The sequence below is a fragment of the Manis pentadactyla genome, chromosome 4, assembly GCF_030020395.1.
Source record: "Manis pentadactyla isolate mManPen7 chromosome 4, mManPen7.hap1, whole genome shotgun sequence".
Lineage (NCBI taxonomy): Eukaryota > Metazoa > Chordata > Mammalia > Pholidota > Manidae > Manis > Manis pentadactyla.
Window position 1 is genome coordinate 175,858,832 of NC_080022.1, and position 23,349 is coordinate 175,882,180.

General features: G+C 56.3%; 3 protein-coding genes across 4 annotated transcripts in view; all 3 read right to left on the minus strand.

Annotated features, from left to right (window-relative positions):
- Positions 1-2,337: 2,337 nt before the first annotated feature.
- Positions 2,338-4,347, minus strand: LOC118919713 (somatotropin). The gene is made up of 4 exons (XM_036899896.2): positions 3,563-4,347; positions 3,253-3,369; positions 2,903-3,064; positions 2,338-2,629 (listed from the first exon to the last, which is right to left on the minus strand). The coding sequence occupies exons 1-4, from the start codon at positions 3,764-3,766 to the stop codon at positions 2,429-2,431; spliced, it is 684 nt and encodes a 227-aa protein (XP_036755791.2). The 5' UTR covers positions 3,767-4,347; the 3' UTR covers positions 2,338-2,428.
- A 7,385-nt stretch (positions 4,348-11,732) lies between these two features.
- On the minus strand, positions 11,733-15,154 carry CD79B (CD79b molecule). Of its 2 annotated transcripts, none has more exons than XM_036899900.2 (6): positions 14,983-15,154; positions 14,289-14,333; positions 13,034-13,336; positions 12,681-12,799; positions 12,425-12,466; positions 11,733-12,338 (listed from the first exon to the last, which is right to left on the minus strand). In XM_036899900.2, exons 1-6 carry the CDS (start codon positions 15,047-15,049, stop codon positions 12,240-12,242), a joined length of 675 nt encoding a protein of 224 aa, XP_036755795.2. In that variant the 5' UTR covers positions 15,050-15,154; the 3' UTR covers positions 11,733-12,239. The 2 variants fall into 2 exon arrangements, with proteins under 2 accessions (XP_036755795.2, XP_036755793.2); XM_036899898.2 differs by having other exon boundaries at positions 14,289-14,336.
- Positions 15,155-18,683: 3,529 nt separating this feature from the next.
- The window catches only part of SCN4A (sodium voltage-gated channel alpha subunit 4), a 42,659-nt gene continuing 37,993 nt past the window's right edge, over positions 18,684-23,349 (minus strand). Inside the window, exons 24-25 of the mRNA XM_036899889.2 lie at positions 22,762-23,032; positions 18,684-21,981 (exon numbers count right to left, since the gene is read on the minus strand). Coding sequence (XP_036755784.2) covers positions 20,759-21,981; positions 22,762-23,032 — 1,494 coding nt within the window. The 3' untranslated portion in view covers positions 18,684-20,758. The remainder of the gene's footprint in view (positions 21,982-22,761; positions 23,033-23,349) is intronic.

Here is a 23,349-nt window from a genome sequence, read left to right on the forward strand (position 1 = left end):
ATAAAAGAATGATCTAAGGCAGACGAGTGGTTTCTGAGCTAAGAAAAGATGCTCTGAGGTTCTGATTATTCCCATTTTCACCACTCCCAAAGGGCTTATATTACTAAATGTAAAACAGTCAAAATGAATATAGGTGTGTCTTGCCAATGGGTTTCAGCCCTGGGCAAGTTCATTCTTGATTCAGTGAGACTGAAAAATGACAATGGAATGTTATTGGAGTGAAAGGGTGTATAACCAACTTTATTCCCGCGGTGGCAGGTCAGGCGCTAGAATCCCATCCGCCTCAGTGCAAGTCTGCATGCAGCAAGCAGGTCTCTGCCTCTGGGCTTCTCCACCCCGGCAGCCGTCTCAGTCTCTGTCCTCAGCGTGGCCACCGCTCCAGCCTCTGCTCTCCTGCAGCTGTGCAGCCCAGAGCACTGGGCGGCACTCTTTATACAGAGTCAATAACAACATAGTGCCAACACGTGTGTAATGAGCAAGCCAACCAGGGCCAGGTGAGAATCTTGGCCATGGGAACTTCCATTTTCTCTATAAGGTGAGTCCTGTTTTAAAGAAAATTCATTATGGCATGTGAAAATCTGAACCTTTCAGGAAGACTAATTAGGAGCTTGCCTGCATTGTAAAAGAATGACTGGCTCTGTAAACTCACCTTCGGATAATATTACTTCGAGTATCTCGGTGCTGATTTATAGGTCACTACTTAGTCAAGGTGCCTCGGTGATTAAAAACTCAACTCTAAAGCACTGATCACTGACCTTTTAAGTTCATTTGGAAATAAAAAAGGGATATTTGAGATGCCATTAGGAAAACAATATGCTTTAATAACAGGTATTTAAACATTCCATTAGAAAACTTGGAATACCCCAAAATTTTCTGCAAAAACAGCTGTAATTTCTTGAGTCCTGTAATGTGTCAACTACTTCAGAAACACCATTTCATTTAATCTTATAAACCTTGTAAAGCAATATATTATTATCTCCATTTTATAGGTGAGGAAACTGGGTCTCTGGGAGGTTAAGTAATCTATTCATAAGCATAAATTCAAGTCCAAGTCTTTCTGAGTCTTTCCCTTGTACCAAGTTATCCCAAAGTTTAAAAATGATGATTTGCATATGTGGATAAAGTGAAGGTTCCTATGGCCAGGATTCTCACCTGGCCCTGGTTAGCTAGCTCACTACATTCGTGTGGGCAATACGTCATTATTGACTCTACAGAAAGAGCTCTGCCTGGTGTTCTGGGCGACATGGTGGTATGGCTGCAAGGCTGCAGGAAAGCAGAGATGAGATTGGAGTGGTGGCAGTGCTGAGGACAGAGACTGAGACGGCTGCAGGGGCAGAGGGGCCCAGAGGCAGAGACCGGCCTGCTGCATGCAGAGTGGCTCTGAGTGGATGGGATTCTAGTGACTGACCTGCCACCGTGGGAATAAAATTGGGTCTAAACCCTTTCACTCCAAGAACATTCCACTGTCAATTCTTTGGTCTCATTGAATCCATAGTGAACTTGTTTGGGGCTGAAACCCACTGGCAAGACAGCATGTACACCTGTCTGTGTAGCCTGTATGTCCTGTCTGTCTCCAGGAGTCAGAAGGTCTGGCAGCCTGTTCCTGCAGACCTGAATGGTGACAAGGCTAGATAGGCCCCCTCCGCTGGGACCTGAGCTCTCTAGGTTGTTCTGGCCCCCAGCCCTTCATGCTGTACCCTCACAAGGGGGCTGAATCAGTTATGATTTATCCCTTCACATCCAGCCCTCATTACCTATGTAGTTATATACCTGAAACCAGCTGGCACAAAATTTGCAGCCCCCAATTCAGCATCTCTCTTCCACTTCCCTTGGCCCAGTTCAGTGTCCAAACATTGTGGTTCTGTTCATCCCAAAGCTATTTTATTCCCATTTCTTAAGGGTAGTTGGGTCTAATGTGTGTTCACCTTAAGATTTCTACATAAGAGTGATTATGAAATTCTGATTTCTTTCATTGTTTTCTCACATGTTGGGGTGTTTTGCTTCTGTGCTTTATAATAGCCCATCTTGCTTTTATCTCTTCCCACTCTTCAGGAGTAGGTCTGGGGCTGTGGTGCTGGGACTTAATGGGGTGATCCTGAGCTGTGACTGCCCAGTAAACTGGGCCCACACACCTGGGGATGGACTGGTGAGTCACAGAGGGGAGTGTTGTCAGCTTCTTTCCAGACCAGGAAGAACCGAGTCAGTTATGGTTCAGTGGTTTGGTTCCTAGGAGCCCCCAAAAGTTCCCTGCAGGTTGTCTTCTCCAACCGTTCCTTATCCTGTACTGCCTCCCCACACCCCATAATGGAATGGCAATACTCCAACAATATGCTGCAATTTAATTTTATTAGGAAAGGATGATGGGTACTGGAGTGGCACTTTCCAGGTCCGGGAAGGCACTGGGGAGAGGTACAGAGATGCCCAGCAGCTAGAAGGCACAGCTGCTTTCCACAAAGCGGCGACATTTCATGACCCGCAGGTATGTCTCGGCCTTGTGCAGGTCTTTCTTGAAGCAGGAGAGCAGCCCGTAGTTCTTGAGCAGCGCGTCGTCACTGCGCAAGTTGGTGTCAAACTTGTCGTAGGTCTGCTTGAGAATCTGCCCAGTCCGGGGGCTGCCATCTTCCAGCTCCTGCAAAAGGCAAGGGGAGGCCCAGTCCTGGCGAGCTGCTCCTTCTCCCGCCCCTCCACATTCCCACCCGCCCCACCAGGGAGTGGAGCAATCAAAAGGGGAAACGTGGGGTAAGATTTCTCCGGGGTCAAGGCAGGACCGCCACAAAGACAGCGGCACCTGGGTCTCCTCGGGCCCACGGAGGCCCCCAGCCCTCAGCTAGGCCCGCGGGGCCCCAGGCCCAGGAGGGGGCACGGCCCCGGGGAGGGGGGGGGCCCACAACGCCGGCCCCACCCGCATCAGGGCCTGGATGCCCTCCTCCAGGTCCTTCAGCTTCTCGTAGACGCGGTCCGAGGTGCCGAACACCAGGCTGTTGGTGAAGACCCGGCTGAGGAACTGCACGGGCCCGAGCCACGACTGGATGAGCAGCAGCGAGAAGCGCAGCAGCTCCATGTCCTGCGGGAGGGCGAGGGCAGTGGGCAAGGCGCCGGGCCTCTGCCCGCCGGTCCCTGCCGCCAAACCGCCGGCCCACCAGCCCCGCCACCTCGCGGGCAGGCCGCGCCACCCGGCTCCTGCCAAGGGAGGGGGCGATCTTAGAGAAAGAGAGAGGCTGCTGTCCTTGCCGGGCCGTGGCGGGCACTCACGGATCTCTGCTGGGCCTCGTCCTTGCCTGTGGGCGCCGGGATGGTCTCCGAGAAGCAGAAGGCGGCCTGGGTGTTCTGGATAGAGTATCTCTGTCCCTCCGGGATGTAGGCGCGCTCCTGGGAGAGGAACGCCCGCCCGTCTAAGCTGCTGCAGTTGCTCAGGCTGCTTTATTCGGAAGCCCCTTGAGTTTATGCTCGCCCGCCGGCATCTTCACTTGGGTAAAACAACCCTGAACTCGGTTTCCCCCCTTACGTCCTCCCCTGCCCCCTTCCTGCCGCCCCCACCAGCGCCCATTCCGGGGGAGCTTACAAACTCTTTGTAGGTGTCAGCAGCCAGTTGGTGCAGGTGCTGGGCCCGGAGCACAGCGTTGGCAAACAGGCTGGACAAGGGCATGGCCGGGAAGGCGCCCACCTCCTGAGGCCACGGCAGGCAGAGCAGGGCCAGTGCCAGGAGCGCGGAGGTCCCAGAGCCTAGAGAGGGACGGGCGGGGCCAGGGGCTGGGCCTCCTGCCATCCTGCTCCCCACCCCGGGGGCCTTTCCTTTCACCTTCTCCGCCTCGCAGGACTGAGAACATTTTAAAGGTGGAGCATGACTGGGTGTAGATGTCTATGTGCACATTCAGAAGCCCTGGAGCCCAGAGTTAGGGTCCCCACATGGCCCCTCAGTACACACCATGCCCAGGGAGATTTCAGGGGCGCTTACCTGCAGCCATCACAGCGGGGGGAGCTGTCCACAGGACCCTGAGTGGTTTGGGGAGCTGGGTCCTGGGATCCTGGAATTGGTCCCTTGCAGGCCCTTTTTATACCCTGGCTCTTTTTCTTTCCCCCCTTCCGCTCCCCCCAATTTTCTCTACACATTTATGCATGGGGCCACTGACGGGCCTGTGCTAATGGATAATTTAGAACCTCCTCCCACTCATTTTGTTCCGCTCCTCTCCTGGGGTCAGGTCCCCCAGGCTTGTCATTTTCCCCTCTCCACTGTCACCAGCCCTGAGGGTTGTGCTCACAGGGTCTCAGCTTGAGACCTCACCCCATCTGTCCTCTTGTTAAGGGGGAGGTTTGGGTTCTAAGTGCAGTCTGTCAGGGTATCATTGTGGGGCTGTCCGCCGGGGTGTCCCAAAGGGGGGCTATGTTAGGCCAGAGGTGCCTTGAGAGCTGTGCTGACCTCTTCTTCGCACTCTCTGCCTTTCTTCCTCCTTGCACTGCTCCCCTCCATCTACTGGAGAAAATGTATGTGTGTTGGGAGAGGGGCCATAGAACAGCAATAGATTCTGGGGTTTCTGGGCACAGTTCAGCCCCAGATTCCAACCTTTGCAGCTATCACCATCCTCTGGCCATCCCACCATGTGGTCCAGCCGGATGCAGCTGGGTGCAGTGCTAACACTGACCACTAGAAGGCACCAGCCCCACACATGCCCTTCCCTTTCTCTGAGGTAGGAGCGCCCCCAGGTGGATGGGGCAAAGGACCAAAACTTGAGGCATTTTGCCCACTCCTGGCACCTGCTGCAGAGATGCACACCCAGAAGCACAAATCGTGGCAACAGACATGGGCCACAAGTGCTTCTTCTTGCTGCTCTGTCCCCATCAGAGAATCTCACAGCTGAAAGAGCTCTTGAGGGCTTGTCTGGCCCCCAGCACTGGAACTCAGGGTACAGCACCCTAAAAGGTGCTCTCAGACATTGTAGTATCCTCCTAGTCTTCCTTCACCTCCTTTCAATATTTATGTAGAACTTAACAGGTTGTGACAAGCATGCCTATGCATTCCCACATTTGACCCTCACGCCCATCCTGTGAAAAAGATATTATCACCCCATTTCACAGAGGAGGAGACTGAGGCTGAGAGAGGCTTACTGGCACAAGCCACCTCAGCCAAGACAGCAGATCTCCAAAGCCTTGCACTTCCTATGTTGCATCATCCCAAGACCTTTCTCCAGAGCAGACTGGGTAGGTGCTGCTCAATTATTTTAACTTCTAAATTCTTCTGAAATACAGGGATCCCGCCCTGCCCTAATCACAAAGGTCCCTTTGTCTTGTTTGGTACCTCCCTCAGGGGCAGAATCTTGTCCCTCATTTCCCTGATAAGACTGGCCCAGCGACATGGGGTGCATGTTGGAGACCCCACAACAGGACAGGAAGGCGAGCACCACTGCCTTCCAGCCTCCTGGTGCCCAGGGTAAGGGCTGTTTTAGCATCTGGAGGTCACCAGCATCAAGTCGCCCCCAGGGATAAAAGCAGGAAAGAATACATTCCCCTCCATTTAAACCTCCCACCCCTTGAGTCTAAGAACAGTTAGCACTTGACCCTGTGGGAAAACACACAAATGAAGAAGCAAATCCTACTGAGGTAGTTGGTCATGCTTTTGGCAACCAGCATTGAAAAGTCACACCCCTGTGGCCCAGAACGTGAGTGCCTATGCCTTGCCACTTCCGCCTTTTAGGACCAGAAGATAGAGCTCCTTTCCCCCCATCATTCCTGAGCCATTGCCCAACTGTGCCCCTGATTCGTGATCTTCCAGGGAGGACACGGGGACTTGTGGGGGTTATTTTCCAGGCAGGACTGTGGGAAGATCAGAGTGGGGTGTCGTTAGAGATATAGGAGGGTGGGGCCACAGGGAAGGGAGACACCCTTTTCCCCTCCTTCCAGCTCCACCAAAGAGGGGAAGCCAGGCAGGAAGCAGAGGAGGATCACTGAGCCCCATCAGCCTTCTGCCTCTTAGGGGCTCCTTTCTCCTGTGTCACCAGGAAAGGGGCCCTGGTGTGGAGCCCTTCATGACAGTTTTCTAGCTAATGCTGGGGGGACTTGTATGCACACTGTGGACCATGGAAGAAGCCTCAGACCTCCTCTACGAGTGGGGATACAGGAGTCCAAGTTGGGGACTGCTCAAGAGCCACGCAAAGTGGGCACAGTGAGGGATGGTTGAGGCTCCCCACAGGCAGATTGCTGCCTAGAGCAGGTGGGACCAGCCAGGGCAGGGGAGCATTTCCTCTCAACAAACCCGCTAATGCTGACCTCAGGACTAGGTTGGACCACAGGACTCTGGGGACCCCTGGGGATATACCCTTACAAAGCCTGCCATAGTGGCAGCCGTCCCACCCAAAGAGGAAAGAACTGGCGGGTGGTGGGTGGCTGCTGGCGACCCTTTTCTCTGGTGGGGACCTTTTCAGGGCCTTGGGTGAGGAGACCACATATATAACTAGAAGATAAACTTTGGATTAGCCTTGGCATTTTCCCTCCAGTGCTGGGGAGTCACTCACCCTTTCTTGGGGCTTCACCGGGGTTCACCACTGGCTCCTCCAGGTTCAGGGATTGCCCAACAATGGCCTCTGCATGGCGGCCAGTGGGCAGGGGCTGTGGTTACCACCTCCGAGGTCAGCCTCAAAAGGCTCATGACAAATCCGCCATCATCTTGGAATCCATGAATTCCAGGGTGTTTGGAAGCCTTCATATCTCCGGATTTGACCGTCTCTGGGGTTCTCTGCATCTACTGTGGAATCTCACAGGGTTCTTGATCTGAAAGTGGCCCCTTCCAGGCTTTAGAGCCCCTGTGAAGTTCAAGTCCGTGGGCCCATCTCATGCAGAGTCAGGTGTGTCCTAGTCTGAGGGACAGCCTCAGAAGGACTGAGGACAGCTCCTCCTGCGCCCCCCGTGGCCACGTGAGGCTCGTACTTTCCACCGCGGGCTCTGCGCTGCCTTCTTGAGGCTAGAGGCAGGGATTGCCGCCAGGACATCCTCCACTTCCTGTTTGCTTCCAGCCTCAGTCTGAACATGTGATCACTCAGAGTACTGGATCAAGGCCTTCAGAGAATATGTGGGGACTCCCAAGGGCTTCTGCAGGGGAGGAGACCAACATTTGTGAGTGTCCATGTCATGTCACCGGGTGGCAGGTGGTGTGAGGTCCATTTCGTGCATGGACACTCAGGCTCAGAGGGATAAAATCTCTCAACTCCTCAGTGGTGGCCACCCAAGGCCTGGGTCTTCCCACCACACGAGCTCTTCAGAGCCCTCACCCAGGAAAGACAGTGCGCTGCTGGCATAGACAGGGCTTTCCTCAGCACAAAGCTAGCAGGGCAGGATCAAGTCCCCCCTCGGGGGATGTTCAGTGAAGCTGGGGGAATTGAACACAAGGAGCTTCAGCCCAGAATGAGATCCACCGCCGCAAGAAGAGAGGCAGAACAAACAACCCCGTGTAGCTGGACTTACTGAACCAGGTCACATCCCTTCACATGTGTATTGCACGTTTCAGTGTACATCACGTTTCACTTCCTTTATCTCGTCGGACCCTTGGGTTTGCCAGAGGGTTCAAGCATGGAGGCAGGGCTTTGGAGGGCTGGGGGGTGGGGGGAGGGGTTGACAGGGGTGTTGTTCACGCTGGTTGAGGGTCTCTGAGCCATCTGGAAGTGCAGAGCAACCTGTATGACTGGACCTACTAAATATTTCCCACTTTGGGGATTATTCCCCAGGGAGACAGTCCCATTGAAAATATGGAGGTTTATCCAGCAGTTGTGGGAACTCTAGGGTGCTTTCCTGATGGGTGCCTCAACTAGAAATCACCTTTGCCTCCTCTTACCTTATTCTGTGGTTCTTTGTGGACATGTCATGCCCCTCATGGGACTGTATGCCCTTTAAGGCTGGACCTGCCTTTCATGGAGTCATGCATTCACTCATTCTCTTATTTATGCATTAACTGATCAACAAGTGGTTGGTGCTCCTTCCATATGCCACACATCATACCAGGCAGGTGGGCACATCTACATGAACAAAAGACATGATCCTTTCTCTGCTGGAGCTTATGGTCTATGGGAAGAGAGACAATAGCAAACAAATAAGTACGTAATGGTAAAATTTGTAGAGAAATTTCACACTGTGAGAATTGTCATGAAGGAAATAGTCAAGGTAGAGAGGTGACAGAATAGGCCGGGAAGTTGGGGAATTGTCAGTGGGCGCAGTCCCAGGCCCAGGAACTCAACAAGCATCTGCTGAGTGGAATGGATGGAAGGGCAGCGCCAAGAACTCAAATACCCCCCAGCCAGAAATGGTAAGGCAGGCCACAGTGTCTCATCCTCATAGAATGAGTTTAAAATAACAAGCACAGAAAAATAACAATGCACAGCAATACATGCATGAAAAAATGTAAGTAAGAGAAGTAGATGAGGCACTATGTGTGTGCTGCTTCCAAGTGCACACAAATGTTCTACATGGACATAACAACCTGCAGAGACTGAGCCCTACATGGGGTTCCGCACAGTGGCCAGCCCTCCCTCTCCTGCCAGGTGAGAGAGTAGTGTTATGTCTGAGAGAAAGGTGACTTTGTTTTTAATTTGAAGATTGCATTAGGGTCTGTCTAAATGTGTTTTTAACAAGCTATACTCAGAGTTCAGGATTTGGTGCTAGTTAACTTTTGTTCTCTGTGGAGTCACTTATGTTTCCAAGTAGAGGCTTTGGGGTTGGAGACAGCGGCTGAGGGGTCCCAAGTCGAAGGTTTGCTGTTATTGTTTTTTGTCTGCAACTTAGTCAGTGTCAGGTCCCGAGGGTGCCATGGCCATGAGCAGGGTGGAGAGCCGGGGCATGCCCAGGAATTTCACAGATGGGGCTCTGAACCCAGCTACTGGGGTCGTTTAAAGAGCGCAGAGCCTGTGAGGATGGAATCTGGGAATCCCAAGCCTTGTGTTTGAAGATGGCCTTGAGGCCCTTCGCAGAAGACCTGGACACCTGTGAAGGGACAAGTGCTACCTGCCGTGACACCCAAACAGGTGCAGCTTTTGGCATTTTGTTTTGTTTTTCTCTCACCTCCGATTCTGCTGGAAAAACACCCCAGCCCTCAGGCCGGAGCCCAGGCCTAGCAGCACCTGCACCAAGAGGCCCGGAAGTCAAGCTAGAACAGAGGAGGAACCAGCCTGTGCTTACCCCAGGGCCCCGAGGGACCAGGTTGGATTCCCCCAGTAGGCAGTGGGGCATGTGCCCACCACGGGGCCTCGGGGCTGCATTCTGGGGAGGAGGGCCACAGGCGCCGCCCAGAGCTGGACCCCTGGAAGGATGGCCCAGTTCCTGACTTCCTGGGCTATTCTGTCACCTCTACATCTTTGCTATTTCCTTCATAGCCTTTTCCACAGTGTGAATTTCTGTATGTATTTTACCACTTTGTGTTTATTTATTTGCTATTGTCCCTCTTCCTCATAGACTATACGCTCCAGCAAAGATTGTGTCTTTTGTTCATCTCGATATGCCATCTGTGCGGTGCAATGTCTGGCATGTGGAAGGGCGTGTGGCATTCAGCCCCACTAAGAAGGGAGTGGAGCCCTCGCAGGGTTGGGACTTGTGAACAGTGGGAAGCCTTTGAGGATGGCCAGTCGTCCCAGGATTCTCTCCTCCCTGCTTCTGCTTTGCCTTCCTCCCCCGTTTCAAAGTCTCGGGGCTGCAAAGTCCTCTGAGGGAGGCGCTGTGGTCGAGTGGAGAGAATGCTGGTTTTGGGACCAGAAGGTCTGTGTGTGACTTTGGCCAATTATAGTGATCTCCCTGTGCCTTCATTCCCTCATTTGTAAAATGATGGTCATGTTACCCCCTTGCAGGGTTATGCGGGGGCTTAAGCAGATCACGTAAGTGATTACAGTGGTGCTCAATAAAGTTTTATTGGCATAGAAGAGGTGCCAACATATAAATATTTTGGGGATCCAATAAAGGGTTTTGGTTCATGTTCCGTATCCTGATTGTGGTGGTGGTGGTGGTTATACAAATCTGTACATATGCTAAAAATCATTGAACTATACCCCAAAAGAAAACAAAGTCAACTTTACTGTATGATATATGTTTAAAATATATGGTTCAACTCTCTTCTCTGAGGCAAGTTTCTGTGATTCTCATTTTACAGATAAAGCAACTGAGACCTGAGGCTTTTATCATCTCCACAAGCGTCACCCAGCTTTGTTTCCACTGCCTAAGTCAGTTCTGGGGGCCAGAGATCTGTTAGATGTGACGACTCCCACAGGGTAAGCACCTAAAACAGAGAAGCAGACCAAGGAGGACTTCTACACCATAGCTATGAAGGCAAATGCCTTTGGGGGTGTCTAGGGGAGGAGGCAGGCCTCACTGCTCGATGATTCTCTGCCAACGGCCCTTCAAAGCATTAGGGAAACTCAGTTATTCAAAGGTATTTGTCTTTCGGTAAAGCCAAGGCCTCCCCGAACTCAGGGCAGCCCCAAGCTGGGGGAGACCCTGCTCAGGGGAAGAAGTGAAGACTCCTGCCCACCCCCAGCCCTGCTGCCTAGGGTCCCTGGTGGATGCAGGAGGACAGAATTAGTGCCACTATGCAAAGCAGCAGGAGAGGAAGGGCTCCAGCTCAGTGGAGGCAGATGCCAAAACAAGCCAGTTTCCTCTGGCAGCCCAGAGACCTGGGAGGGAGCAGATCCTGCCTGGCTTGTCCTGCGTGGCTCCCAGTGGGCATCACTGAGCCATGCAGAGATTGTGTGAAACCCCAGGCATGGGTGCTGCAGCCGCCGGCCCCACCTGGAGTTCCTGAGGGAAGCTGGTGGAAGCTGGCACTCCTCATGCTGGTCCCCGCACACTGCCGTCATTCTCCAGTGACCCTGGCAGCTCCCTGAGGGCAGGGATGTCTCCCACATGAATGGCGCGGAGGTGTTCCAGGGTGCCCCCAGGTCAACAGGAAGCGGAGAACAGCCTGGCTTTGCACATGGAGGTTAATTGCACCGAAGCCCCCAGCTGTGAGCTGCTCCCAGTCACTCCCGCAGCTGGCAGGTTGGGGCCTAATTTGTAGGGCCCTAGGGACCATTCTGTGGGGACCTTGGGGCCCTAAAAGGGCCCCTGCTGTGGTGCTAGGAAAGTTTGAAGAGTTCACCTGACTAAGGACCCCCAAACTTTCCTACCGCAAAGCTTCCCTCTTTGGGAATCTCTCTCTTACATGGCTCTGGGTCAAAAAAAAAAATCTCCAGGCTTGGTTGGGGGCAGGGGGTGGGGCTGTGTGGGGGAGGCAGGGGGACCCCTACCTTCAGGGAGTTTCTAGTTTAACTGGAGAGCAAGCCAGCGTGGGCAGCACAAGGCAGTAGCTGGGCCACAGCTGCAGAGGCCAGCCCGAACAGCGCTTGGGCAGGACTGGGGCGCTCTGGAAGGGCTTCTTATAGATGGAGGGCCTTCAAGGATGGTAGAGTGGGATGGGCGGGGAAGGGTAAGTTCCTTCAGGGCGGAGACCCCCTCCATACGGAGCAGGGCTCAGGTGCTCCTTGTTGGCTAAAGAGAATCAAGGTGAGGCCGTCCACACCAGGAAGGGCCAGCCCAACGAGCCTCTCTCCAGCTGCTCTGCGCCCAGCTAGGATGTGACCATGAGTGCCAACTGGGCCCTCAGAGAGAAGCCAGTGAGCATGGGAGGTCCATGAGCCCGGGGGTGGTCACCCCCTCCCACACCCCCAGGCCCAAGGATGTCCAGACATTGGTGCCAAAACGGATACTCTCACCCACCCCACACCCACAGAGTCACAGCCCGTGTGTGTGGTTTCTCAAGACACATTGTTTATTCCACATGAGAATGGGATCACGGCTGGGAGCCCCCTGGGGCAGGAGAGGATAGGAGAGCTTGGGAATGAGGTGAGGCTCTCTGCAGCCCACCTGCGGCCGAGGAGGGGTGGGCCCTGGCCCTTCCCAGGCTCTGCAGGAAAGCTGTGTGCTCTGAGTCCGCGTGCAGTTTCCAGGCAAGTCTCTGCCTCCCCCATCCGGACCATGGGGCTGATCCCTGCCTAGCACCTCCAGAAGGCTGGGTCCAGTCTATCCCCCGAGGATCCCCCACTCCAAATCACTGTCCTGTGGCCCTTCCACTCCAGTCTCTTTGGCAAGAGCTGGGGATCAGGGGCTGGAGGGGCAGATGGATCTGGTGGGCCAGCTTCAGAGGCTGATGGGGGTCCAGGGGAGAGGGCACGTCTGGGGCGGGGCGGCTCCGAAGTAGTCAATGAGGGCCCGGCAGGGGCACGGGGAGGGCTAGCCCCTCACTCCTGGCCTGGGTGCTCACCCACCGACCACTTCACCTCCCCTGTCCGCAGAGTCACTATGTCCTCATAGGTGGCCGTCTGGTCAATATCCAGGCCCTGGAGACATGGAATGGAGCTCAGGCCTCGGTCACTCCGCAGCCACCCCCAGGCCCTCGGAGCTGCCGGTGTGCCCTGCTCATTACCTCATAGGTGTGATCTTCCTCCATCCCAGCTTTGCTGTCATCCTGGCAGGGTGAGAGAAGGAGAGCAGAGTGTTAGCTGCCCCCACCCCATCCACTGCTGGGCCAGACTGGCCTGGGGTGAGGGGTCAGGGGTGAGGTGCACTCTGCAAGAACAACTGCATGAATAAAGGAGCCAGTGGGCCGGTGAGGGGCTGGGAGATGGAGATCCTGCCCCTGTCTGGCCTGCCTCGTGGCGCCCTCCGGCCCGCACAGTCACCTTGTCCAGCAGCAGGAAGATGGGGACGATGATGAAGAGGGTGATGAGCAGTGTCTGGATCATGATGATGCCGTCTTTCAGTGTGTTCCGTCGCTTCAGCTGCTCCAAGGTGCTGAATCCTGGGGGAGGTGGGGTGTGGTGGTGAGGCTGAGGCCCCTCTTTGGGCCTGTACCCCTCAGGACCTGCTGCTTAGCAGCTCCCCTGGGTGCTCAATGACCTTAGCCACCTCCACAGTGTGGACCCTCGCTGCTGGTGGGCTGGGGTGTGGTGGGGTATGGATGGCTCCACCAGCACCCCGTGGCCCTGTGCATCCCTGCTTCCCCCACTGGCTGGAGGGAAGGCCCCGCACACACCCATGACTCGCAGCTCAGTGCCACAGCCCTGGGTGGGCGGCCCCTTCAAGCAGTTCTGCAGGCAGAAGTAGATGCCATTGTCCTGAAACTGGATGCCTCGGATGATGAGGGTGGCGACAGAGCCATTCTGAGTGCGTTGGATGCGGTCCTCTTTCAGCAGTGGCTTGGGCTCCAAGTCCGTCTCCTGCTTCCGGAGCCAGCTCACGTTGCCGAGGTCATCCGTGTAGCACTTTATTTCCACCATGGAGCCCCGTTTCTTGGCCACGAAACGAGGGTTCTGCCAGATCCTGGAACAAGCGCCTCCTGTGGGCACCAAGGCCAGGATCAAATCCCACTCGGTGGCTTCTGGACTGCCCGCCTGCCCATGGGTGGTGCTGACTCCCGAATCAGCCTCCCTTGTCTATCCTTGCTTCTCAGGGTGTGGGACAGTCATGAGGCAGAGGTGTGGGAGCTGAGCTGCATGGGAGACCACAGGCCAAAGCACTGGACCCAGCCCCTTCTTAACTGCACCCTTTTCCCGCCATTTGATTTTCCTTTAGAAGGGCCCTAGAACTTCCTGATTTATTTCCATGTCTACAACAGCCTGATCCAGGCCTCACCCTCTGGGGCCTGGAGGCCCATAGGCTAGCGTCCCACCTGGCCTGGTGCTCCCACCCCTCCCTGCTCTGGGCTGCCCTACGCCTAAAATGCTTGAGGGCTCTGCACTGTCCCCAGGGGATAAAGGCCAAATCCTTAGCATGGCGTTTGAGGTCCTGCACGGCAGTCCTTTGCCCCTACCTAATTATGTGGTCCTGCTCCACTTTTTATTCCTAAACCTTCTCTCTCAGCTTGGCATGCTCTTCCCACCCGCTTGCTCCATGAAGCCTCCCTTTGGCCTCATTCCCAGTGAGTGGCCCCCTAGTGGAACCCCTGAGCCCCTGTCAGAGCCCCCAGGACTGCAGGTTGCTTGTGGGGGCTGAGCCCGACTCCCAGCTAGACAGACCCAGCCTGAGTTCTCAGTGGAATTCCTTCTGGCCCCCAGTCATATCCTGCGTTTAGCCCAGGCGCTCAGTAGTTGGGCCTGGAGAGCCTAGGTGGGTGGCCCAGGCAACAAGGATGACAGCTGAGCGGGGGCGGGAGTGGGGGGCTGAAGGAGGCGGAGGGGTGGTGGTCCCGGGTGGGGAGAGTCAGGGAGCTCTGGGGCACCGGGGGCGGCCATGACTGGCATTGGACACAGACACACTTGCCCCCAGAAGGGACAGGGGAAGTCACTGACCTTTAAGGTCCACGTTCTCTGATTTGGCTGCTGGCACCATCTCGTCTGCTGGGAGGGAGGAAGTGGGCGGGGCCCGGTCAGGGCTTCCCCACGGGAGCCGGCTGCCCCTCCCCTGCAGGCCCTGGGCCCTTCGCTTTCCTAGACCCACTTTCTCTGCCCAGGACAACAGGTTCAAGACCCCCCAGCCCTCCTCAGCACTCCGGAGAGACAAGGGTGGGGTGGGGTCACCAGGAGGTCCACCCCGCAAGCCCCCTACCGCCTTTGACCTGATGGGTGGCCTTGAGCAGGCATCTGGTTGAGACAGAAGGAAGCCTGCCTTCCAGACCAGGGACTCTTTCTGGAACATGCGCGACCCAGGGTCTGGTCGGGGGCAGCCTCTCCCGGGTCCTCCCCGCATGCCCTCCGGAGCTTCTCCTCTCTTCCTCCGCGGCCTAGCTCTTCGGGAGTCATAGCCACCAAGCTCTCACGCCCAGCTCAGCCTGGCACCCTCCAGGCGAGAGAGGGGCTGGGGTCGCAGAGCCCTGAGTTCATCAGCACGTTGATACCCACAGACCCAGACCCCCCGGGCAGTCAGAGGGAGACAGGAGGCAGAAAGTGAGAGAGGGAGGAGGGTGGAGAGAGCAGGGGGCAGAACGGCAGGGAGAGCCGCTGGCAGGGAGGGAAACCAGCAGGCCGCGATGCGGGGGAGCTGTACCTGAGAGCAGCAGCAGTACCACCACCAGCCAGCTGCTGGGCATGGGCGACAGCGCCAGCCCGGCCATGGCCACCGCTCCGCCTCTGACCCCGAGCCGCGCTGACCACGGAGGCTCCTGGGGGGAAAACGTGTAACTGCCTGGGCTGGAGCCTGTGTCCTCCCCACCTCCTCCCCGCCAGGCCCCTTCCTGCCATGCAAATCAAGACCCAGGGGAGGCACCAGCTCTCCCGGGACCCTGGGGGAGGGCGGGCTCTCTTGTCAGCTGTGCTGCTAAGGCTCAAAGATCACCCCAGCTTGGGCGCCGCAGCTGGGGCCCACAGTCATCTGACAGCAGCCTGTGCTCCCCTCCCTGTGCACCCACCCACTGATGGTCATGCCCGGGGCCCACCAGCCTCCCACCCCAGGCTAGATTCACAGGTGTTGAGCTGAATGCACATGGGTCCTACGGATGCATGTTGGTGTGGCTCCTCTACCCTGGACCAGCCCGCACCTCTCAGGAAGAGGAGCACCGAGGAAGGATGGTCTGGTGGTGCTCGGGGGGCAGCCACGGAGGGGCCCAGAGCACAGCCTCTTGGCTGGACTGAGCAGCCATGCTGGGGGTTGATGGGAATCTGACTGCAGGAAGGGAGCCACAGAGGTTCTTGAGTGAGGCCAGGTGTGGCGGCCGCTTGGGAGAAGACTTGGTTCTGCAAGAGGCTCCTTTCCTCCCTTGGTGGGAGAGTTTGCCGGGGGTGGACTTGATAGAGACAGCTTAGAGAAAACCCGCCACTCAGCAATCAGGGGACTCCCAGGGCACTGAAGTGGTGTCCACGGCTCCAGGGGGTCTTGGGCAGAGGACAGGAGGCTAGTGTGGGGGAGCCTTCAGGTTCTGAAACTAGGGGTTCTCTGGCTTTGTCTCTCAGTCAGCGGTGATACGTGGAACCATAGCGTTCAGGAGCTTCTCTAAGCTCAATTTTGTGCCCCTGTTCTGGGGTCAGACACAACACTTGCCCCTTTGGGCATGTGTGTGTGGTGCCCGTGGGCAGTGCATAACCTGCACACTGCACATGGCAGGCTTGTGTACCTCAGCCCTGCAGCCAAGCCCTCTCGGACTTTTCTGTCTCCTTTTTTCTCTCTTGTCCCCTCACTCTCTTTTCCTGACCCCCAGGAATGGGAGAAAGGTGCTGAATCCTATGTGTCCCCTGCCTACATCTCATTCTCCCTACCACCCTCTGTTTTTCAAACAGCTTGTGTTGCCTGTGGGTCGGTTTGGGTTTGGGGAGATGCGGACTGGCCTCCCACGCCGGGGTTGGCAAGGAGGAAGGCAGGGGTCTGGGGGCTGCCTCCTTGGTCTCGGGTACAGGCCTCACCTGGCACGGCAGGGGCCACGCCTGAGGTGTGTGAGCAGGACTGCAGCTATGGGTGGTGGAGACAGGAGAGTTAAGTTTTCATCCCCGGAACAGCTCGTTCCTGGCTGTCCCAGATGTTCTGCTGTTTCCAGATGTTCCAAATGAAAAAAACATTTCTCTGAAAAGGTGTTAGATGTTCAGTTCACGGAACAAACAGCCCAGGATTGTAAACACCTCCTGAGGTCAACCTGGGGACCATGAGCCCCACTGTGGGTGGGGGTGGTTGGAGACCCTCTAGAGTGATGGAGAAAATCCAATGTTTCTTTCCATGGCCAAGTACCTCCTGGGATGGAGGGCTTGGTCAGCTTTGGGGCTAGTGTCCCCCTAGAGCTGGGAGGTTCCTCGGGGCACACATGTGTGGGTGCATGTGTAGGCTCACACGGGGGAGTTGCCAGGTTGCGTGGTGTGAGGCCTGCTCAAGAACTGCTCCTGGGGCACATGGTGACTGTGGTGGGTATGGAAGTTGCGGGGGGCAGTTGGCGTCCAGACTGACACATCCCCACCCCCCACGGGCAGCGATGCAGATGTGACCTTTGGACTTCATTCCCATTCATGCCAGGCAGGGATCCATTTTCAGGAGGGTACAGAAGCAGTGCGGCCCCCGCTGCCTGCAGGGTTATTTATTCCATTTGGGGCTGTGCTGTTCCCTCTCTGGTGACAGCAGGACCGAGTTCTGGCTGGGGCTTGTGACGCCTTTTCTTTCCCGGAACAGGGGGGCCTCATAAACCTGCCCCTGCTCTGCCCGGGCCACCCTAAGCCGTACACCCTGACATCTGGCAGCTCTTGCCCACCTTTCTGGGAAGGCGGCATCGAAACAAGAGAAGGCCGAGAGGGCAAGGGCTCAGGGGCTTGGGAAAGCCAGACAGCAGGGACCCCCAACAGGCTTCAGAAGGGCGGGAGAGGGCAAGACCTTTACTGGCTCTGTTCAGCTTGCTGCTGTGGGAGGAGGCCCGCCGGCTGAGGACGTGGGTTGTCCGGCCCTGCTGTGTACCAGCCAGAAGGCCTTCCCAAGTTACCTGGTGGTTCTCGAATGAGGGGTGGTCCCAGCTCACTCCAGGAGCATTTGGAAAGGTGCCAGGGCCATTGCAATGGTCCCAGTGACCAATGGGTGCCCCTGGCCTCATGGACGTGCACTGGGAGGGATGGTGTCTCACAAAGCAGTTTCCCGCCCCGTGTGCCAGCAGCTACCCATTAAACAACACCCATTGTTAGCCTTTCAGAGACCAAGTGTCCTCATTTGTGTAATATAGCAATAACCCTAACAATGCCTTTGCCACGGGGTGGTTGTGAGCGTTGTGGGACGTTCTGTATCTGCAGTGCATGGCGAGGAGTGCGGGGCCCAGTCCACCCTCAGAGAGGTGGTGAGCAGCCCTGATAACTGGGGCACGGATGACTTGGAAACAGTAGCCTACGTTATCTGTTTTTCACCCATACTTTGCCTTCTTTCTTCTGCCATTCAAGGCTCAGGGGAAGGGCAGGCTGGGGCACCCTGCGAGCTTCCTGTCCTTGAAGACAGAGGGCCCCAGGCGTGGGTGAAGTGAGACAGAGCTCAGCAGCTGGGTCAGGGGCTCAGAGGACGAGGCAGGGATGCTGGACCTCAACCCCCCTCCCCACAACAAAGAGGACAGCAAGGTGGGAGGAGCCTCGGGGACAAGACTGAGGCAGGTTGGGGCAGCCTACGGGTGCCCTCCCCAGCCCGCATGGGTGCCATGCACCCTCAGGACCCAGGAGAAGGGGGTACAGAAATCCTGAAAAGGACTAAGTATTTGTATTTATTGGTGTGGAGGAATACATACCTGGGTGTCAGAAATGAAGCTGTAGAAAACAAAATTATATATATAAAATTACATTCACCCACTGGAATTGTGGACCGAGCTCATTATGTTATGCTTTGTCACGGGCCCATGGGACTCCGGGCTCTCTGGGATCAGGATCCTGGGGGGGATAGTATCTCTGAGGAGTGGGGGCACCCTGTGTGTCTCTCAGGTACCTTTGGGCCTCTAGAGGGGCAGGTAGGTGAAGGGGACATCCAGAGAGGCAGGGCTGGGGCCGCAGGCTCTCAACACCTATTTCTTGGGTGCTTTCAGGGGTCAGGAGAGGGAGTGTGGTGCTGCCTATTAGGGGAGGAGGGGCAAGGACCCCTGTCCTCATGGGGCCTTTGCACTCCAAGCCCAACTGGGCCACAGAAGGAGTGGGGCCTCTCCCAACCCCTCAGAGGCTCCCCAAATCTTCCCCGCGTTGCTCCAGTTCCCACCCTCTTCATGCTTTTGCTGCCCTCGGCCCCTGCTGACACCCACACTCAGAGACACAAAAGCAAGAAGCCTGGTGTCAGAGGCACTGGCGGGGAGGTTTATTGTAAGAACTGTACAGAGGAGCCGTCTGCTGGCCGGGCTTGGGCCTGTTCCCACCAGGACAAGGTGCACATGGGTGTGGTCTGCAGGGGAGGGGCTGCAGGCAGTGGTAGCTCTGCATGGTCAGGTGGAGAATATCTATCCAACAGATGCTGAGGCACTTGGGGCCATGCCAGGCTGAGGCCCGAGGAAAGGCAGTGGGCAGGGTGCTGGGCAGAGGAGGCAGCCCCTGTTGGATGCACCCTCTGAAGGAAGAGAACAGGAGGGGACCTCCTTCCACAGAGGATGCAGGCAGGAGACAGGGTGCCTGACTGGGGCAACAGGACTGATGAAGAGAACCAGAGGCAGGGAGAAGAGCAGAGGCATGGGGAGCGGGAAGGGGCCCGGGCAGGGCGTGAGGAGGCCAGAGAGCAGGGCAGATGGAAAGGAAGGCTCTGGCCTGGGTGCGCACGCACACACACACACACACACACACACACATACACGTTGTTTTGGAGGTTTTGCTGCTTCCTGAGTTTTAATCAAACTGTTCACAAGAAACAAGAACAAAGAGAAGAGGAACTAAGGTCAACAGGGACTCAACGTGCAAACCTATCCACATGTGTTCACACTCATACACACACTCAGCACAGGCACACCACATGGACAGGTCTGCACAGAAGACACACACACACCGGTTGGACACTACAGGGGCACAATGACACATATCCCAGATATACGCATACGCATGTGCACAGGCGGGCATTGTGGGCACGGTGGTTCACATACTTGAACACACACACACGGCTACACACAGAGGCATAAAGCAGACACAAAGGCACACATACAGGTGAGTATGTCCAGAGCCCCTGGGCAGGTCTTTGCCCTCTCCTCCAAGCCGTCTCCACCTGTTCTCTGGGAGCCAGCAGAGGCCTGGCACTGCTGTGCCCAATAGTGGTGCCAACAGAAGGGCCGCCTGGTTTTCCAGGCAGCAGGAAATTAGAAGGCTGGGCCTGAGCCAGGTAAGCTGTGCATGTCCCAGCATTGAAATCTAACATGGGCTCAACTATAGTGTTCTTAGGATCAGTCTGAGGAGGGGAAAAAAGGACAAGGCAGGAGAAAGAGGTGGGCATGGTGGGGGTAAGGGGATCTTTAGGCTTGGTGAGGCTACAGGGAGCCCAGCTCTGCTAACGCAGGACTGACGACAGGAAGGAGGAAATAGGAATCTACTTACTGCATGCCAGGGACCCGACCCCACCCCAGGGGTGGCCTCTCAGGCCCAGAAAGTCTCCGCTGCAGTGACCCAGCTGTGGGACTCAGCCTATGCCACCCAGCCATGATTCCAAGGAAAAGACAATTCCCAGGTGGACTCCTCTCTCTGCTCATCCCCCAGGGGCCAGCCAGGGGAGCTAAGGGGCCGGACAACGGACACACAGGGAAATGGTTTCAGGGGCCACTAACCAAGGCTGATATGTCAGGATCAGGGGACAGTCAGGTTTGTGGAGCCATTTCTGGACCAGCAACATTTCACTTTTCCAGGGAATTCCCGATGTGGCAGGGTGAAGCTGCATCCCAGAGTCGGAGGAGGGCTGACAGGCCCTGGGGTCAGGTGTCTGCTCTCACTGAAGTTAAGCCGTCTCTGTCCTGGAGGGGCTAGGGGCCGGAGCCACTGCCTGCAGGAGAGGCCAGCAGCCCTTAAGACTGGTGGCAGAAGGCAGCCAATCCCTTCATCGTAGGCCAGCTCCTCCCCAAGTGGGGGAAGAGATTCTGATATTCTGACTTCCTCCCAGGCCAAGAGGAGGGGCAGTAGGGCCCATAAGGAGGTGAGCGCAACTTGAGGGTGAAATCTTAGAGACAGGGGCCTCAGGCCCAGTGCGGAGCCTCTGGGCATAATTCCCATTTTCCGTGGTCTGGATGTCAGCCCCAGCACGGCCAAATCCTGTCCCTGACCGGGACTGGATCAGCCCCAGGCTCAGCACCCTGCCCCCTCAGTGAGCGGGCACCGTGGGTGAGCTTCGGGGCTGTGCATGGCTCAGGTGGCCACCTTGCTGCTGCCTGCTAGACAAGAGACTCTTTGACCCCTGGGCACAGCGTCTGCCCCGGGGTTGAGGAAGGAGGGAGGGCAGCATCTGAGGGGCTGATGGGCGTGAGCCCAATGGCAGGTCCGGTGTCCATCAGGCCCCTCTCCTCACCCTTGCTTTGCACCCTGCTGTTCCCATCCTCACGGCCATACATCTTGTTCATGGCCTCGGCGATCAGCCCCTCCTTCTCCGGGGCCCCATCCCCGCCGCCATCCTGGCTGTGGCGGTACATGTAGGACGCCTGCTTCACAGAGCGCTGGAGCAGGTGCCGGCGGTAGGCCCTCTGGATCTTGACGGCGCACACCTCTTCATGCTTCCTTTTGAGGGTGGTGGTGATGGGCTCGTAGGACACCTTGGAGGGGTTGGCTGCCATGAACTTCTCTTCCATGGTCTCCTTGAGGGAATCCATCTCCCCAGAGTCGCCCAGAACCTCTTTGGTCAGGGCAAAGAGGATGTCTAGGCAATGGATCTTGTCCCCCGGCACCATGGGCAGGTCCAGCGTGATGAGCTTGATCTTATTAGGCTTAGCAATCCTCAGAGGCTCCTGCAAGGTGTCCACAAAGTCGGAGAGGCGGCTGTAGTCGATGAACTGGGTGGCGTCGGGGTCAAACTTCTCCCATGTCTCATAGAACATCTCAAAGTCGTCCTCGCTGAGGGGCTCGCTGCTCTCCTCAGTGGCCACGTTGAAGTTCTCCAGGATGATGGCGATGTACATGTTGACCACAATGAGGAAGGAGATGATGATGTAGCTGCAGAAGAAGCAGATGCCAATGGAGGGGTTGCCACAGTCCCCCCTGACACTGGTGCCCGGGTTCTCGAGTGTGGGGTCGCAGTCAGGGGGCCCACTGTTGAGGATGGGGTTGAGGAGCCCGTCCCAGCCAGCCGACGTGGTGATCTCAAAGAGGCAGATGATGCTGTTGCCCAAGGTCTCAAAGTTGAACATGTCATCGATGCCCGACTCCTTCTTGACATAGGCAAAGTTGGACATGCCAAAGATGGAGTAGATAAACATGACCAGGAACAGGAGGAGGCCAATGTTGAAGAGAGCAGGCAGCGACATCATGAGGGCAAAAAGCAGCGTCCGGATGCCCTTGGCCCCACGGATCAGCCGCAGGACACGCCCGATCCGAGCCAGGCGGATCACACGGAACAGTGTGGGTGACACAAAGTATTTCTGGATCAGGTCGGAGAGTGCGAGGCCTGCAGGGAGAAAAGGGTGAGGACTGCTGCCCCTCAGGGTGGAAGGTGGGGTCAGGGAGTCGGGGGCATGTGGGGTGCAGGGGGTCCAGCCTGGGGTGCTCTTTCCCAGAAAGTTCAGCCCTCAGAAACAGCCTGAATGGCCCGACCCTTTAGGCCAGGCTCCTCCAGGGTCTTGGGGCCAGTGATCTCATCTTTGCCCTGACACATTTGGATATGCCAAAGTTGAGGAGTGAGGGTATGGCCCATACCCAAGGTTGTTTGCAGATGCCACAGACGAGAGGAGAGGGAGGACAGCTCTGTGTGTGTGACTGTGCATGTCACTGTGACTCAGTTTCCTGCCTGTAAAATGGAGGCGATAACATATCTGCCTCGTGGTATTGTTATAAACGATTAGTGAGCCAGTGCCTGTAAAGTGCATGGCACAGTGTCAGGCCCCTAAGAAATGATCAGAAATGGTAGCCAGTAACTAGCACAGTTACATGCATGTAGTGCATGAGACCCTGGAGCTGCGTTCCTATGTTTTTCACTAAGCTCATGGGCACCTGAGTTTGCATCTACTGGACAGGTGAATGTTTCCTGAGGTGTATCCATGAGGGTGCAGGTGACAGGCTGCCAGTGAGCCCATCCTATGTGCCTTTGAGCATTAGGTGTGAATGCCAGGTACACACTTATGTGTGTTTGTGTATGTGTGAGCATGCCAGGGGCATGAGCAGGTGTGTGTACGTGAGGATGGGAGTGCCAGGCCTTCCCAGATGACTCAGCCAGCCTTGCCCTGCTCACCCACGATGGACAGGATGACAACCACGAAGTCGAAGATGTTCCAGCCGACAGTGAAGTAGTACTGGCGCAGGGCCAGCATCTTCAGCACGCACTCGCCCGTGAAGATGGCGATGAAGACCGTGTTGATGTTGTAGAGGATGTCCACCTTGAGCTGGCTCTGCTCGTCCGTCTCCACCATCATGGTGACCATGTTGAGGCAGATGAGGATCATGATGGCGATGTCGAAGGCCTGATTGGTCACGCAGTCGTACACCGTGCCCTGGATCTTGTTCTGCAGCACGGACGGAGTGCAGGGATGCACGTGGGTGGGGACGGGGAGCGGGGGCCGTGGTCAGGATCCGCACAGGACACCGACAGGCAGCAGGCACAGGATGACACAACAGTGTGACCGAGAGGACAGAGAGAGAGGAGGTGTCAGGGCTTGTGGGAGTGCCTCCCCGTGGTGGGCAGGGGAGACCCACCAGAACGGGCCATTCTGTGCAGTCTGTGGGCTCCCTTCCTCAGTCTGGGACTCTTCCTCCCATCAAGGTCCCCCAGCCATCCCCCGTCCTTCTCCCAAGGCCTTTGTTCACTAGGTAGGGTGTCTGG

Coding starts and splice junctions, on each gene's coding strand:
- CD79B (XM_036899898.2), bottom strand. CDS start 15,049: ATGGCCGGGCTGGCGCTGTCGCCCATGCCCAGCAGCTGGCTGGTGGTG. Junction 14,337..14,982: donor GGTACTGCTGCTGCTCTCAG/GTACAGCTCCCC, acceptor CCTCCCTCCCAG/CAGACGAGATGGTGCCAGCA. Junction 12,800..13,033: donor CACTGAGCTGCGAGTCATGG/GTGTGTGCGGGG, acceptor CACCTCCCCCAG/GATTCAGCACCTTGGAGCAG.
- LOC118919713 (XM_036899896.2), bottom strand. CDS start 3,766: ATGGCAGGAGGCCCAGCCCCTGGCCCCGCCCGTCCCTCTCTAGGCTCT. Junction 3,065..3,252: donor ACGAGGCCCAGCAGAGATCC/GTGAGTGCCCGC, acceptor GCCCTCCCGCAG/GACATGGAGCTGCTGCGCTT. Junction 2,630..2,902: donor GCATCCAGGCCCTGATGCGG/GTGGGGCCGGCG, acceptor TGCCTTTTGCAG/GAGCTGGAAGATGGCAGCCC.